At 36.3% G+C, this 18,804-nt stretch overlaps 1 protein-coding gene across 4 annotated transcripts in view; it reads right to left on the reverse strand.

Moving 5' to 3' along the window:
* Nucleotides 1-18,804, reverse strand: part of UBR3 (ubiquitin protein ligase E3 component n-recognin 3) — a 97,319-nt gene that overhangs the window by 69,030 nt on the left and 9,485 nt on the right. For all 4 annotated transcript variants that reach the window (XM_077181424.1, XM_077181426.1, XM_077181425.1 and 1 more), the window contains exons 2-8: nucleotides 16,080-16,219; nucleotides 15,534-15,692; nucleotides 14,401-14,544; nucleotides 13,730-13,779; nucleotides 11,086-11,152; nucleotides 7,377-7,507; nucleotides 1,918-2,146 (exon numbers count right to left, since the gene is read on the reverse strand). In XM_077181424.1, coding sequence (XP_077037539.1) covers nucleotides 1,918-2,146; nucleotides 7,377-7,507; nucleotides 11,086-11,152; nucleotides 13,730-13,779; nucleotides 14,401-14,544; nucleotides 15,534-15,692; nucleotides 16,080-16,219 — 920 coding nt within the window. The remainder of the gene's footprint in view (nucleotides 1-1,917; nucleotides 2,147-7,376; nucleotides 7,508-11,085; nucleotides 11,153-13,729; nucleotides 13,780-14,400; nucleotides 14,545-15,533; nucleotides 15,693-16,079; nucleotides 16,220-18,804) is intronic.

The following is an 18,804-nucleotide window of genomic DNA, read 5'->3' on the forward strand; positions in this document are numbered from 1 at the left end:
GATTAGGATGTACTGTAATGCTGGGGTCAGACACACACAGAGAAAACTGCAGAAAACTAAAATGGTTCTTTCACGTACCTGAAGCTGTTTTTTCATCATGGACTAGCCTACACAGATGCCACTCAGCAAGAGTCACTTAAACTTTGAACAATATCACAACCTCTGGAAAGTAGCATGTTAGGAAAACCATCACAGCTATGGCTCTTCCAATATTTCTAATTATTAAAAAAACAAATAATACAATTCCTATTACAGACACCTGCATTCTACTTTGAATTTGACATAACCCCAGTGAGCAAGGTACCTTACAGCATTCAAGAACATATCTGGTGATCAAAACCTACACTGGCATGTTGAGTCTGAAAAGAGCAGAGCAAAACATTTCCACTCTGAATTTGGGACAGAGAGGGTTTATGCAGCCTGCCCAACACTGGGGCAGGAGAAGGTTCCTAGAAGAGGAGGATGAGAAATCAAAGCCTGGGGGGTGTTTCTTTCTCTCCCACCCCAAATCACAGAAGCTCCATCCTCTACATCTGCCAAATAAATCTCTTTGTTTCCTTTTCATAAGAGGGACTCCTAGAAAGATCAGAATGGAAACAGAATTGGTTCTGGATTCACGATCCAAGTGAAACAACTTCCAGTACCCATGTCAGTTAATACTCTATTTCAACAGAAAGAAGAACAGAAGAAAAGACACTTACTAAGAGACTCCAGTCTCTGGATGATGAGGTAAACCTGTATGTAGAGTGGTTCTCTTTGGCCTGTCCAGTACAGCCTTTTTGTGCTGTATTGAAATTCTGACCCATTGCAGACCCCTACCACCATGCTAGCAACATCCCATACTGACCAAAAAGTAACATTCAAAAGATGCTTAGAAAGAGTTTTAAATTACATTCCACCAATATGGCATTTATTTAGCAAAAATCACCTGATATACAAACTATTAAATATTCAGCATTTTCCTGAATAAAGGAAGTCCTTTATTCAGGAAAGCAGTCTATGTAGGGCAACAGAAACATTTTTCATATTGAAGTGCTGCTGAATGAGGGCACTCTTGATAGCTAGATGAGAGAGGATTTCCCACTTCTGCACAGATATTTTGGTTTAGGCTATACACAGACTGGACTCTGAGACAAGAATACTTTGGGAAAAAAAAATACAATCTCATGCCTAAGTTTGTGATACTTATTTAGCAGCAGCACTCAGCCTGTCTAGGGGGTACTTTCAGATTCAAACTAGGATGAAGAGGGCTGAGGTCTCCAGTCTGTTAGGCACATAAGAGTGTGAATATCAGACATCAGAAAGATTCAATTGTGCCATTTTCATATAAGGACAGGTAAAACAAGGAGGGTGAAAATAGAACAGCTGTTTTCACTAAAGAAGTTATACAGTCTACAATAGCTCAAATTCAAACTGCCACTTTGTCAAACAAAAGGTTGATAAAATTGCTATATTGACAAACTATTGAATTATTCTCCTCTAATTATATCAAGGCAATCACAAGTTTTAAAAATTAAAACAATTTTAAATACTGCAAATATTTTCAAAGAATTTCACAAGCTATTTTTTTAATTCATACAGGTCTCAATTTGTGTATATAATTTTTCATTCAAACAGTTGCTTATGCACTTCACACAACAAATTAACTAGTAAGTAATAACCTGCATTCTAAATCATGTAACATTCCTAAAAAAAAAACCATACAAACCAAAGGATAAGACATTAGTATCACTCCTGATAACTACCTTTATATTCCCAGGGAATTTTGAGATCTTCCTCTACCATATATTGCTAGATCCTGTACATTTTTGGAAAGGCATCAGTGGGGTGGATTGATCACCAAAGAAAGTTTAAATTTCCTCTATAATCAATTTATTATTCATGGAAAGAAACAAACAAACAAACAACTGAACCTACCTTGCAATTCACTTTTAATAAGGCAACTTTCCATCATGTACAACAGAACAGTGACCATAATATCCAGCAGTTGGCATTCTTCTGTTACTTGGCGTGCTAGTTCTTCATTGCTGAACAGCTGAACACTGATATGCACAATTCTATTAGACATGGTGTCTGATTCATGGCTTTTCTTCAGTGTTTTCATAATAAAAGCATAGTGCTGAACAAATGTTTTTGTAAAAGCAATCTGCAAATTATAAAGAAATGTTGACATTAATAAGCATCATACAAAACTTATCTTTCTTTCATTATAAAATATTCCTTTATGAATGTACAATCAACATACCCTGGGAAACACTAGTTGCTATGACAAACCAAAAGTGATGACTGTTTTCTAGAAACAGACCAAATGAAAAGACCTATTTATAGGGAGGGGTATCTTAGGCTGCTAATTTTATTGCCTCTCCCCAGAATCTAATCTTCTCATTCTATACTTCCCAGACTAAAGAAAGCCAACCCAGAAATGTTCAAACAAGAATATAATGTCTCAGCATGCCTGTGAAAGTAGTAAAGTTCTAACAATTATTTTATCCTAAATTTGTACATCCTACAATAGGATGTCCTAAAATGATACACTGTGAACAATTATTTTAGTAGTGCCTTATAAAGCTGCCTCATCACTTGCAGCCATCTAACCACGAAATAAGGTTTTCATTTATTTTCAAGCAAGACATTTCTACACTGATTTTCATTTCTACTGTCATAGCATCCTATACTTTTTAAATAAACCTCTAGTGCTTTTTCCTCAATAACTAAATTAATATGCAGCTTTGTTATTCTTCACAGAACTGTTAGGGGGTTTTTTTAACCAGATCAGTATTTAAATGTATTGTACATATATAAATATATATAAATATCTTAGTATAGTTCTATGTTCCACTCCATTAGCCTAAAATGCATTATAAATCAACCTTTTCACTGCACATCAATGAACATATCTGCTAGCTTTGAAATCACTTCTCACTTAGTACTTTAGGTTCTGAATTAGCACCATCTGGACTTGCTTGGCTTAGTAAGAAGACAAGCTGTGTAGTGATAAAAATCCAAAGTCTAAAAATCCCTTGCCTATTCCTTCTGGAAGTATTAACCTTTCATAAGCATAGAATTAGAAATTTTAAAATCACCCTCAGCAGCCATGCTTTCACCAGACTGTATACAGATCACTACTTTATTTGATCTGCCTTAGAGTCAGTGCTCCCATATTTTTATTATGGCACTACCATGTTATTATCACCCCAGAAGTACTTCCAAAATCATGATGACATAATTCTGCTGTTAGGTACAGAAACTGGTTCTCCCAGCAAATACCCCTAAAGAAAAAGTTGCTGATGCAAGAAACTGAACCAAGGTGAGAATGGGGACATCACTGCAGGAAACACTGCAAGAATACTTAACTTGCCTTCCTATACCTGGCCCACAGTGATGGAAACCTGTATAATAACTGAAAGTATGTTCCACACACAGCACCCAACAATGGTAACTGTTCTCACCTAGAGCGTTTTTGGCACAACATATTCTCAATATTTGAGCAAAGTTAATACAATATCATTCTGGTATTACAGATATTCCCATCACATAATTTCCTTTAAGTTAAAGGCCTGAAACAATTTTCATGACTGGCATTAGCACCTATCATCAAGACATTCACACTAATGTTAATTACACCCTAATTCACATTAAGCCTCAGACAGAAAATATGTAGCAGGTATTTTAAGAAGTTAGTGTATTAACGCTGCTGGTAAAAGAGTATACTTTATTTATGTATTACTTCTTCACACTGTATTATGTTTAAATAGGATTTTTGGGTTCTGAGATGAAGAAACTATGTTTCACTTGTTTTACACAGCACGCTCAATTCAAGTTGACTGCAAAAACAAGGTCCTTCTCTAAGGACAAACTTTGGAATTTTTTTCTTTAGTTTACATTGGCATGCATCAAAATTTTTTGTGCCTCACTCGTTTACCATAATGAACTTCTGAAAGTACTGTAAATTTGCTCTCACTACAGTATAATAGTAGAGACTCTGGAAAACACTTAACTAAAGGAAAGACAGAAGCTTTACTCCTACATTCACTTGCAAGTTAAACAAACAAATCCAACCCTTTCCAATTTTGAGAGGCAGAAACTAAACTCATTCCAAAAGTTAAGAAGCTGAAATACTGTGGTAAACTGCAGTCAGTACATAAAACCAGGCACAATAGGCCAAATCAGTCCATCCACATATCCTTTCTCTCAGTGGCCAATATACACAACTAAGGAAAAATATAGAATGCAGCAAGAATGCAATTTCTGTCATAACATGTTTCCAAATACTCAGCTCCAACCTTCTGCAAGAGAGGTTCCTAAGACACACATGCTTCCTGTGCATCGAATTATCTTCACTGACTTACTCTCTATGATCTTAAGCAGCTTTTAAATTTCTACCTCTAGAAAAACAAAGTTCATTTTTTCAGCTAGCTTTTCCTCTTGGTCACCACTCAACTTCAATCCCAGAACTCTCAGGAGACTAACACCAACCCCATGCTTCAGCTAGAACTTACATCTCCCATGTTTATATTCTCAATGCTAAGATGTAAACTATTTCTGCCAGCTGAATGCTGCACTAAAATTAAGGTTCCAATAGAAAAACTGCTCTACAGAATTTGTACAACAGCATATCCAGAGGTTGGTGAAGTCCTATTGCTGTAATAGCTGCCCCAAGGGTCACTATGGGAGGTGCCTGACACAGAACAGCATTTCTGTTAATTATGTTTGTTGATTCATTATGTCCATCAGATGCTTTTGCATTTTTCAGCACAGTTTCAGCAAGGCTCTGCTCTTGGATGATTTACACTCTTCCAGCATCTTCCTGTTTACTGCCAACACATTCTTTGCCTTCTCCTTGGTCACAGGAAAGTCTCTTTCTCAGGCCTTTTATTTCTCCTCTGGTCCACACCATAACATCTTTAATTTCTTGGAAGCTTCAATAAATTTCTCTTCTGCTTTCTTTTTCTTCACTTGTAAGTCTTCCAAGCTTCAAATGTCAGAGAGTGATGGAAGGGATGCCTCAAGCCCAAATCTGTAAGGCAAAGACCACACTTTTTGTTGTGCTATCTCTCTCATTTGCCAAAGTGGGGAGAGAGGGAAGAGCTAGTTAACCCAGGGTTTTAGCCCACCCCTTTCAACACCTCTTTTCAGTACTGGGAATCCTTAAAGGGAAGTTTGTTTTCCTATTTCAAAAAAAAAAAAAGTCTGTGTAACTGAGATTGCTAGTGGTTCAGTGACTGCTACACAGGGCAGTGATAGATTCTCATATGCTTATGCTGGAGGTCAGAGATTTCAACAATTTCAAAGCATATGCAGATAGGCAGCTCTGTGCTCTGTGTCCAGCTATCTCCCTCAGTTTACCAGGAATCCAACCTAGCAGAATTCTGCTGATTTAATGAGCTAAATCGCCTCACAAAGAATCAGATAAATTGCACAACAGCAGACAGAGAAAAAATTAGAACAGTACATGTAGTGTAGATGGGATGAGAGAAAGTAGCAGAAAGCTGCGGGACCATTTGGAGCAGTTTAAATCCCTAGAGGTATTCCTGTTGTTTGAGAATGCAGTATGATTAATCAGCAAACAAGCTTTTCTTTCAAAAAAGCTAAATGGAAGCATGTAAGATAAAACATTCTTCTAACTCATCCCAAAATGTTATGTTCTCTCTTTTCCATGTAAAAGGTAGAGCCACTCCTTGTAAATTAACCACAGGCCTCATAAACATGTTTAAAATTCATGCAGCATTGACAGTTTTGCAACAAAGCAAAGGTTTCTTGCAAAAAAAGTTTACTGCCTCCCTAGTACTGCTATGTGATACATTTCCTGCTCTGAGCTTCCTCTACTACTTAAAATGCCATTTAGACGACCATGACAATTAAACACAGATTCTAAAAAACTTTTGAACCCTTGGTATTTGGGCTTCTACTAAAGCTTTAATGTAGGAATTAGCTGCTTAATGAAAAACAGTACGAAATTGGTAACCAAAAAACCAACCAACAAAACAGTTTATAAAAACCTTTCAATCTGAGCACGCTGTATTGGTGGGTGGAAAATGGACTATTTCCAGTTAAAGGTGGCAATCAGTAGAGAGACCAAATACACCATGATCTCCATTCTGAGTGAAGAAAGAAAATGAATAAAGAACGTCACTGAAGACTATGGCTCACTGTCAAAGGAAGAAAGATCCCACAATCATTAGAAGCTGATGTTATTACATGGTACAGTTGTAAGGGAAACACAGCAACACTTACCAGATTCTTCTGCATGCTGCTAGTAGCTGGGCGTTTTTACAGGCAGGAATTTAGCTGGCAATGGATCAGGAGAACTGGATGTCCGTGTGTGTGTCCAAATATCAGGAAGAATTCAAGCTTCATAGCAATGGATCATCAGTTAGGAAGTCCTAATGTCTCCTCAGGTATTAGCTGAATCTAAGACCAGGACGAATCTGTGCTGGTATCCCAAATCAAAGTGGTGTCTTGAGATGGACACAGTACTACTCAAGGCCCGTATCTTGGCTTTTTCTTCCTTGCAAGTAATCTTCATTCCTTTGTTTTGATGCAGCAAGGTTTTAAGGGGGCACAAATACAGTGTTGTCCCATTATAAACAGACATTTTTGAAAAAATCTGCATGCCTGGACTGCAATTTCCTCCCAGCAGGCATTGAGAAGGTCCAAAATATTTGCATGGCTCAAGGGTATGACATGATCAGAGCAAAATGTTAAGCCTGATTGCTATGTATACTAGGTCTTGGGAACATGTGGAGCAAACAACCAAACCTGGCTGCACACCAAGATTTAAAACAGGAAGATGACATCCAGTCTCCACAACTCTGGGCCAGGAGATACTTCATAGGGACAACTGCAAAACTCTGTAAGGAAGCACCTGGAAGGCTGCCAAAATTACCTAGGGTATAGCTGCAGCAAGAATACTCACACTGTAATGGCCTGTGTGGAAAAACCACTGCCTACTACAATAATTGAAATAGGAATGAAATCACTGCAATTATTCCCTAGCCATACCACATTACACAATCATACAGTGCTGATCCACATGCTTTTAGTGACAAAAAACAAATTACAAAGTAAAATAAAATGAAAGAAAATCCAACACATGCAAACATGCACTAAAGGCAAAGACAAAAAGGAAAATAAATCATCAATCCAAATTAATAGTGCTGCTCCAGATTTATCCATCTTGCTTTGTCCATATTGGTTTTCAAATACTAAACACTTAGGAACTTCTTATAAAGTACTCAAAACAAGGTAAAAGATCTGCATTATTTTACTACTTATTATTCAAACATAAGCATACATGATGTCCTGCAAGGGATAATACACACTAAGTATGTGAATATAAAAAGATACTTAGGTTTGAATTAAGTAAGGCCAAGTACCTTATAATCTTGATCTGGCAGCATGTTGAGTAAGAAAGTCACCATCTTCTGTGGAAACTCGTATTTTATTGTCCAAAATAATAGTTCTTCTAGAAAACATTTATGCTTCAAAACATCCATGATAGACTGATCTGCATAAAAAGTTGAAGCAGGGCATGTGTAATGCAGTAAGTGTTAAAACTAAGAACAATAATAGTGCTGTTGCAGTCATAAAAATTCAGGAAAAAAAATTTAAGAACATCTTCGTTCATTCTGTAAATAATTTCTTTTTAAACACTGGGAAAATGAAGATCACCAATACTGCAGAGTGTCAGAGTCTGTAGCTATAAAAAGAATCTCCCAGAGAAGCCAGTGAAAGTTTTCAGTACAATTCTATCAATCTTCATTGATTGCATTGAATCACATCACCTGGCTGTAACAGCTACACTGATTATAATGCATGACAGCAAATTGCACAGTATTTACACAACTACTTAACCAGGGGAAACACTGTAGAGTACTGCTTAACTGAAGTTAAAATACCAAAACAAAAAATACAATTTATGATTAAGTGATTAATTCTATTACCTAAACAACACTTTACCAAGCTCTAAGCAAAATAAATAGAAGCAATAATGTATCCTTTATTCTTACTTTCAAAGCAATACATGCACTGCTTGACCAACACTAAGCTGTTTGCTGGGGTTTTTTAATACAAAAATTACCATACCCAGATAATCAAGAGGCACTAACTCCTGATGGTAGCAGGAGAGACAGTCTCATCTTTCCCCTTTTCCACCCATTCATTCTGCCCCTTTACTCATACTGATAGTAGATCCCTGTGGGGCACCTACATAGGAATCAAGTCCAGGCTCTTTCCATTTTGTCAGCTGTGTTTTCAAGCAGATCAGTTTCCTGATTGCAAAGCTGCAATCTGACCTTTGCTAGAAAAAACTACATGAAATGATCACTTGATAGAGCATAAATCATATTAACTCTGTTTTCAAAAAACTAAAATATAAAGACTCTTCATCATAGATAATCAACCTCTAGAAAAATTATGCTTTACAACTACAACAGGTGGTGTTCACTCCAGTAACATATGAGGACTAAAGAAGAAAGAAATAATAGTACTGCTTCTCTATACCTAGAAATCAATTACACCTGAGGATACATAGCTCCACACCAAATCACATATTCCAACAGGACTGCATGAAGTGCTCCCATCTGTACACATCCAAAAACATTTGCACTGAACATCATCTGGCCTTGAAGACTCACATCTTCATTGAAGTGTGACAGCTTTAGAGGCTGCACTGGATAGCTTTGTGCCTGTTCTAGGCAAGACAGACATTTGTGCTCTTCTGAAGCAGGAATTACCTCAATTTTCCACCATTCCCAAGTGTCAGAGTTCCCCAGGCAAGTAACCAATTTGCCCAGACTTAAATTTTAGGGTTCTCCTCAAGACTCAAGCAAGTCACAAAAAAAATGAGTATGTTTTATTCAATATATTTGACAAGCATTGATATAAAACACTACCTTTTTATGATCATAAAAGACATTAAAATATTATAATATGTTGTAATATTAATAAATATTAAACTAATTTGTAAGGTATTACACATCACCTACAGCAACAAACATATGATGCTCATTTATGTTCTCTTCCTCATCTCTTGTTATGAAGCTGCATGTGTGATTTGACTGCCCAGGAAAGCTTGGTAACCATGCAAGACTGAAGTCCTCTGCCCACAGAGCAGAGAGCACAAGTTTAGGTACATACCAAGTGCTTCTGAGTGAGAACAGTGGACATGGACACGACACAACACTGTATCTGTCACTGAGTGTGCAGCTTTCTCTGACACACAGCATAGGTGAACAGGGCATATCCAACACTTTATGCAGCAGTTTGAGGCAGGGACACAATACACACCTGCTTACACCTGCTATATAATTTGAGTAGACAGAATGCTCTTAACCAAACCTGGAACATTTATCAAGAATGCTGGGACTAATGTTCCCACTCTTCTGAAAAGCATCACTGGATTTTAAATTTATTTTTTAAAAAAATAGTGTCTCTGGGTTTAAAAAACATCTGGTATTTCAGATGGATGCAGTATGAGGTTTTAAAACAAAGTAAAAAAAAAATCTCAGTACTCAGTCCCATACCTGTATGAGTGAACCTCAGCTTAAAAACTGTACTTTCCTTAAAGAAGTATTTTATTCTTTCTTTGTGCCACAAAACACCTCACAGAGTGTTGTAAATATCTCTCTGGAATATAAGATGTACCATTCCAATATACCCCCAGTATATAGCCCTGATAAAGACAGTACCACTGCAGAGCTAGTATGGGATGGGGAGTTGGCTTATATGGAAGAGGTAAATCTGTTTTTATTCAATACTCAGTTTTCCAAAATTTTCTTTTCATACTCTTATTTTATACCCTGTTGGACATAAAATATGAATACTGAAAACTTCAGAAAACTATTTGATATTTAATAAAAACAGATACTTACCCTTCCCCCTTTGTCAGACTCCCTCCTCTGGGGCAGATATTAGGAGCTATCAACATCATGATCATAGTCCATGTTGGGATGCCTCAGAGGGGGAAGACTACAATCCTGGGGGAAAATGAAATGTGGAATTCAAGTATCACTTATCCTGAAATGCCACTGCTGATATTGGTTTTCTGATCAGGAAGCTTCTAAATCTGGGCTTCCTCCCTGCCTCTTTCCCTAATGAGTTATTATGCATCAGAACAGCAGCATTTTTTTCTTGTGTTAGCTGACTTTGGTTCATCTTTTAGACAAGCTAACAGCCTCTTAAATCCAAGTAAGAGAACCTTACTTGGATGCCTCTATGTTTCCTGCATATCTCCAAAACTACTGATTCATGAACCTCTGCATTAAAAACTCAGGCTCCAAACCTTCATTCCAGAGACCTTCCAGAAACTTTATTCCAACTTTCACTACAATTCCTCTACCCAAATATTCTTTTCTCAAGGCTTTCAATTCTTTGCACTTCCTATGTCAGTCTCCTCACACTCATAATGAAAAAACACAATCAAAAAAATTCTTCTTTATTTAACAATAGCATTTAAATATTAATAAACACTTTCTAGCACAGAAACATGTCAAGCACAAGACAGAACTATCTTGTCTAGCCTATGGTTGCTCTTGAATTAAAACTTTCACTGACCTCAATGTGAATGCTACTCATGCTGGACTACAAACTGCAAAAGGGACTAATTTCAAGCTAGAAGAAAAAATGGAGTGGTTTCAAAAGAGACTTCATTCTAGTATTTTATCTTAAACATTAATAAACTACAAAAAGACCAACCAGAACAAGAGAGAACCATTCTTGCCTGGCTGCAAACGCAATAAAAAAAAAATTGTTAAGAACAGATAGATCAAACACCTGTTTTGTAAAGCTATATTGCAGCCTTGATAGGCACACAGTAAAACAGAATGAATTTTTGCAGGTCAGCTTACAACACAGAGGTGACAAAATGGTCAAACAGAGCCCCAGACAGAGGTACTCACTCAAGGGAAATCTAACCTGCCAATTACCACATTTTCACTTGCTACTCATTTTTAGACTATGCTATGTTAATACCTGTCACATGCAGCACTACAGTGCTTGGGAAGTGAATTGAGTATCCCTGGATATTTTTTAAGACAAACATAAAGCAAACATGATGAACTGAGATCATCAGTACTTTATAAATACCTTTGGTGGTGCTGCTTAGTTTCACCCTCTTGCGCTTTCCCACGCCTTGGCTGCCATCCTGGTCCTCCTGGGGCAGAGGAAGAGTTTTAAAAATTGACAATCATATACTTAGAAACTTCTTGCCAAGAGATTGTATGCTCTTAAAATTCTGGTTTAACTACTAAACTAAAACAGAGAAGCCTTCAACATATTCTTACAAGAAAACCACTTTTACTGTTTACAGGAATCACGCATTGTGAGCAACCCTTTAGAGAAAAACAATTTTTTAAGTTCTCTTTTTCCCTCTACAGGCAGCCTTATCATCCACATTTATTTCATTTATTTTGTAAGGTTAGTTACTTTGATTTCTAAAACTGATTGCTACAAAAGTTTAACACTACAAAATTTCTAATCTTTGCACATCTTAAGATTTTACCTTATCCACTTGTAGGGTTTGCCAGGTTTTGTTTCAGAGAAAAAATATCAGCCAACATAATGTGTATCAAAGTTGGCAACATATGTAATTAGCTATATACTCTCTAATCAATATAAATTTTTGATGCAGGAATAAAGTATTTTTGACACCTTTACGAGGCCAATTCTAACTGCTTGTTCCCTAGAGAATAACAGAAACATTTTACACAGGCACTTGTCATCTGAAGCTTTCAAGGTACTCCACAAACTAAACTAAACAGCAAAGGTTCCAAAATGTAATACAAGTTAACAACATCTCCACCACCACTTCACAAAATCTAACACTGCATCTTAAAAAAGCACATGACATCACAGGAGTATACTAAATGTTTCATGGATCTTTGCCAACACTGGTAGTCCTAATGAAACCAGAAATAAAGATTCTTACTGGAGCTAATAAAATGAGATATAATTAATACAGATACCTACTGTTAAAAATTAGCACTCAATATCCTTCTCCCCTAAGCAAATGCCATGTTTTACTTCCAAACTTCTCTGGAATGATAAAGAACCTGAATCTCAAGAAGTTACTATTCTTCCTTGAGGAAGGAGATTGTTCACACTTTATACCTAAGGACTGGCCACAAGTATGGTGGAAATGAAAGGTCTGATTTTGTCTACCCTTTCATTTCCTCCATCTGAAAATTCATTTTAAGATGGACACACATTTCAATACTTAGGCATCCTGTGGTCTTTGTGATCACAGGGTACCTCTGGTACTTCCATCAGGAATGAGTCAGTAAGTTCTCAGGGTGTTGCCACTGCCCAGTCCCCAGTCAGAGGGGCCATGTATTCTCAAGAAAAAAAATCAAACTTGCTGGGATATTACTATGAACTGCAGGACTCTGCAACTCAAGTCTCCTGCCCTGAAAAAACCATCAGTAAAAAACGTTAATTATTTGTTTTATAATCTTTTTCTTAATCATGAGCTGCTTTGCAAATACAAATTACTGAACAGGAAGCTCACACCCTTCATCCAAAAATCAAAATAGACTGTGCAGATGGAAAGCTGAAATGCTTATCAGAAAAATAACTTTCTCTCCTCTGTACTCCCATGTCAGTTACACAGGGCATTTACAGTTTGCTTTTAATACCTGATTATATTCTCTTAGAGCAGAGAAAAACTATGTTATAATTAAGAAATGTGGCAAGAGTACACTTTTAACAGGATTTTCTTTTACCAGTATTTAAAATGAGTGTAGAAAGGTTAAAAATGTTCTTTCTCACCAAGATCTAAGGGTAGCATTGTTTCACAGATGGAACACTAGATTACAAAATTTACATAGATCACAAATCAGGACAGTACTTTTGCAGGGAACTAAACAGCTTGGGAAAGTTTTGCACAGTTCAGTACTTAGGTTTACTTCTACAATAGTAGATGGTTTGAAGTAAAAGATTAATCTGTAGGATGGCTGTTATTTCTCATGTTTTCCTTTCTGCAAAAGGCAAAAAAAGGCCCTCTCTAAACTTGTCCTCCTGTTCAAGATTTTATGTTCCAAGGAATCAAATGAAACACAGTCCACGAATGCTTTTGCCACACTGAAGGATTCATGTTTTTATATGGGATATCTCTTTCCATTATTTGAAGTCTGTTATGTTGACCTACCAAAATGTCTGCTAAGGCTTACTAGTTGAAATTAGATTTTAAATAGCTGAAAAAATTGATGAAGTTACTCTACCAGAATTTAACTTTCTTCCACTTATTTATTAAAGCTCCACTCAAAATGAGATTCTCTCCTTTTTACTCCCACTCCATATGTTTGGTAAGTAAGGTCAAGTCTACACATGGGAATTTATCTCCAGAGAAATTCTCACTGCTGCTATCACCAGTTCAGCTGGATTCTCAAGTGCCAAAAACTGCTAACACCACTCATAGCATTACCTGCTCTAAGTTTGCTTTAATCAAGCCCAATTTACTTGATAGTGATTTCTGGAATACCTACACAGGTTTCTTCTCAGTTACATACATAAATTAAACTGGAACAGTATTAGCAAACCTCAGGATTTTTCAAGAGGTCCTTAGTAAATCAAAGGCATGAGATCTATTCCTTCATACCTCCATTATTCCTAATTACTAAAATTGGGACAATGTAGGGCAAGTATAAGTAATGAGATTTGTGGGATTTGGCTGCAAGCATTCTCTCCCTTTAATATTCTGTTGCAGGTCATTACAGTCTTTAAAAAGCCTCACCTCATCTGAAGAATCCCCTTGTCCTGATGTTGCTGTACCACCTGCCAAACCTTTTGAAATAAAAAAGTTCAGAGATTCTTTTCATAAGTCTATTATTGAAAAGGCAGTATTTTAAGATATTTAAGCCAGCATGAAATGGAACACTACATTAATCTTCTTTAAAAGATACAGAGCAATGGATTGAAGTTGGAGTAAGATTTCCAAGCAATACAAAACCAGAGATTTGCAAATCCATGCCATTGCAGAACTTCAGTGCGCTGTGTTAACATTCTTTCAGAAATTGAATAAAAAACTCTGATAAATAATAAAGTCTGATGGACTTCAGTGATCAACAAAATAAAATCCACAGAATCTTTATAACAAGAAGTGCTGTGGATTGATAATCACTTTGTTGCAGTGGCAAAATTTCACTATTAGCAATTACATCTTGCCTACTCAAATTCCACTAATATTATGACTGGAAAAATAGTGCTTAGCATATTAGCAACAAGAAGTTAACATGCTTAGCTTTGCTGATAGAAGTAAGAGTCCTGTAATTTGGTAATGCAATAAATAACAGGTAATTCCCTAACTTTCATTAAGATTAGCTTTTCTTAAAAATAAACCCAAAGCAGTTTATATAAAACCCATCAATAATCAAGTCTTCTCTTAAAATATTTTTCTACACAAACCTTGAACAGATAATGTGCTAGTTCCAGCTCCTTGTTCCTGCATATTACATGCAATTTTATCCTCAGGAAATGCCAACCCAGAGCCTTTCAAAGCAATGAGGTACTTTTCATGACTTTTCTTTGCACATGCATTCTCTCCAACACCTTGAATACACACATAAAACAGTATTAAAGCACAAAAGCAGCTCCTCGGTTCATATGCTTCACACTCTATGCAAGCAATCTAAAAAATGCCCCACAATATTTTAATTTAATAACACATATTCTCCATTTCAAGAGTCCAGATAAGCATGTCTTACTTTCCATTCCCTTTCTGTATTTCGGTATCAGGAAATCCATCACATATAGGAAAGAGAAGTAATTAAATTACTCCCATTTGAATACTATAACAGGAAAGAGAAAGGAAGGAAAGAATAAAGAGAACTGCTCCTGAGGCAGCTTTACTAAGTGTTCCTCCTTTCAAATAAAGGTTTGGGGATTGCCTGCTCTTTAAGCAGCTGCTGCCCAAGCCAGTTATGGCAACTTAAAACTACAGTAATCACTATTTGTTCTGTCCCTATGCAAAGGACTCTTAATCACAAGAAAACAACATGGAGTTAATTTACACTAGGGGTTTGGGGTTAGTTGTGACTGCCAACATTTTCACAGTTATTGTGATTTGGTACAGGATTGAATAAATAATGGGGGGGAGGAGAGGTTAAGTTTAAGAAAAAAATATGAAAAAGGCTTTGCACAGACATGCAAAGGACAGACAATGGCCTTTTGCCATTCAGGTTTCTTCCAGTAACCTCTGTGAAAATGAGTTAGAAATATTCCACTTCAAATAACCTTATTATGACTAGTTTGGAAGTACTAAGCTAGAATGGATTTCTTATAAAAACTTTTCTGAAAAGATGTTTATTTATACATTTATTTGGAACACAGATCAGATGTTTGCTCTTACAGATCTTAATAGCAAATGTTTCTAGTCACTCCTGAAGCTCACCCTCCTATCAACATAATAGCCTTAAAAATACGCTTTTTTCTGTGTTTTGTCAAATAAAAACATGCAGAAACTGAAGTTACAAACAAAACTTATGCCCTTAATGCTTCATAGTTTGAAAATCTAATTATTAGAAATAACACAAACATACCAGAGCTAAGATCTTTGTAGAACTGTTGGCTAGTTAAAACCTGGGTAAGAACTGATCTCATTGCACCTCCCATTTTGGTCAGATCTTCTAGGAAGGAAACATGAGGCTCCAAAACCTGGAGAATTTTATGAAGGTCTTTCTCTGATGGCAGATCAAGAGCTGAAACCACAGAAGAAGAACTTTTGGTGTAGATGTAATATAATTCAGCCAAAACTGTCACAAGCAGAACAGTTACAACCATTGCAAATGAAAATAATTTATATATTCACAATGGTCTAAAATTCACACATACCAATTTCAAACTATACCTCATTTCATTTTCTGGAAGAGCTCAGCACAATGCCCAGTAACCCCTAAAACATATTTAAGCATGCAAGCAGGTAATAAAATCAAATCACCTAGTCAGGCTGTAATTTTGTTAGGAAGAGAGGTACAAAATACAACGACATAAACTATGGATAGCATTCATGTACAGTGTCTTCACAGACTGCAAAGAGCTAACAGCAGGGTAAGATATTGTTAGATACATGCAAATCCCAAACATACCAGGCTCATTATATCCCTCTCGCAAATGCTGAATCAGACTAAAGATGAACTGTGGAAGAACTAATTCTGACATCATCAACAAGTGTTTCGGAACACATGGAACATTCGAATTCGATTTAATCTGGTGTCTTTTACAAAACCTAGAAAACAGATGAGAAAAATGTTAGCCAAGCACAGCTCAGCAGTGTTAACATATACTAAGAAAAGCATTCCTTTTCCATTTTTCACAGAGTAGATGCTTTTACATTAAAGGTGGTATGGAAATGGTATTCTGAAATTCCAACTACTCTGTTCAAGCCCATTGTGATTCTGAGGCCAGAGAATTATAAAGCTGCCAATTTTTTTTCTGCTGCTCAAAGTTCGCATATCCAACATCTCAGCTTCTTCCCATACGTATCAGAAGTATCTTCCATTGAACAATCAGAAGAACACTGACTTTCTTCTTTCTGTGACATAATCAGAGGTTGGTCTGATTTTTCAAGTCCTCATTCAGATAATGACTTTTAAAAATGTCTTTTGACAAAAAAAAAAAAAACTTAAAAAGGCATAAGACTTTGCAGGATCAGTGTGAATTTCAAATGTACAGCAACTATGATTTACAAAATCCTTACAAAATTCTTTCATTTAAAAAGAAAAGAAAACATTTATTCTTTGGAAAATTCCTGTGTGGTAGTAGCTGAGGCTTGGCTAATGCACAGTGACATGATGTTGAGCCAAACCCCATTAGAGCAGACAGAATGATTTCCTACTCACTTAACATGAGCCTGACTCAGGAGACACTGAATACTTTTCAACTCCCAAGCTATTTTTAGAAAGGACATATAACAACATCAAAGAGTTATTTATCCACATCAAAAACCACACTAAACAAAGAATAGTCTAAAAATACATCACACAACAATAAACTTTTACTGAAAAGATTCACCAGATTTTACTAACAATTTTTCAACACAAAAAATTGAGGAAAAAAACACAGCTTTGTTTGACTTTGAAACTGTTTTCCAAATTTATGCCCTGTTACTTTCTAAAACTTAAGCCTTTCTTCTTTGAGGACCACTGAAGAATCATCTTCAAGAGAAGAAGGAAATAGAAGAAAGGCACATAGAAAGTAGGCGAATCAAGAAAAAAAGGCAAAAAAAACCCAAAAAAAGCAATACCAGTCCAACAGTTAGAATGGCAATTCACAAAAATGGCTAGCAAATTCACAAGAATAAAGATTAAGAGCTTCTCCTTTGCTTTTGAACATTAGAAATGAGACTTTTTATTAAGAAAAGGTACAGAAGGACAGTACTAGCCTGTTGATTTGCTATTTGTATATAAACCCAATATATCCTTGGAACAGAAAGAGCTCAATGATGACTGACAACTTTCTGTTAATTAATGCCCAAATAAATAGTGTTCACTTTTGCCTTCTACTCTCCATACTACATTCACAGAAGTTATGAAAAGTCATTCCATGTTAATTGTTCAAGTATGGATAAACAGCACAATTTGAAACTGCAGGGAATTCAAAGGGACCTGTAAAAGTCATTTATTTTTTCTCTTTAGTCATCCAAAATTTATCTTTTCCACATACAGAAACCTGAACTTCTATAAATCACAGATGTGGCTTCATCTATGCTAAAATATGGTATTTCATACTTTTACAGTAATTGATTTTCCTTTCACCGCTGTCCTTATAAGAAGGGATCAAAAGTAAATAAAGATCTAAAAGACACAAAAGGAAGGAACACAGTGCACTCTCAAATCTTTCACAGCCCACCACCCTCCCATACATTTTACGTTCTGTCAAAAGATGTTTTCACTGGTTATGATCACAAGCTAAGGAAGCCACTGTAACAAAACACACAGGTAAAGTCATTTTCAATCCCAGTTTCTGCTAAGCACAAGGCTTCCTTCCACAGAAATAAGCTCTGCTCCCCATGAAGTCGATGTCACCATGCCAGTTCTGAATCCATCACAACAGAATCAGAGTCAGAAGGGACCCAGAAGGATCATGGAGGGCAACTGTGAAGCGAATGGTGCCTCCAGGAACCGAACCCATGAGCTTGGCACTACTAACACCGTGCTCTAACCAACTGCACCAATCTCAGGGGCATGGATTAACCATCCCAAGTTTCACATATCCTGAAAATGAAAGTTATGGCTATGTTGTTTCTTGAGAATATCAAGAAAAGATTATTGAATTATAAGGTGTGCTATTAATGCTATATTAACACAGACCCTGGAAGACCAACAAAGGACCCAGATTCGATTCCCTGTAAGGAAAAGTTCTTTCACTGTCACATGCATAAACCACAGCAGCTTCAAACAGGAATGTATTTTCCTACCTTTGAAATCACTTTTTCACAAAAAGATAAGACTAATTTTAGCAAAAGGAGAGAACAAACAGCAAACTTGTAATTAAATAAAAACTTAAGTTTAACAAAGAATCTTCTCCATATGATTAAAAAAAAAAATCTGACATGTCTTACACTGCATTAATATCTTATTTGTGAAAAGCAGACCATTGCTGACGTCCACATGAGTAAGCAATATCATCTGTTACAAACATAAGCAGCATTAATATATTCTGAACAACTTCAACGTCAAACTTCCCAGATTTATTCCATTATTTCCTACTATTTCCATTTTTAATAATTTTACTGTGAATTTCAAAAATGCATTCTACAAGTGGCTTCAGGTGAAATAACTCCTTTAGGCTACAGCTTCACACCTAGTTGAA

Source organism: Agelaius phoeniceus, chromosome 7 (assembly GCF_051311805.1).
Source record: "Agelaius phoeniceus isolate bAgePho1 chromosome 7, bAgePho1.hap1, whole genome shotgun sequence".
Taxonomy (NCBI): domain Eukaryota; kingdom Metazoa; phylum Chordata; class Aves; order Passeriformes; family Icteridae; genus Agelaius; species Agelaius phoeniceus.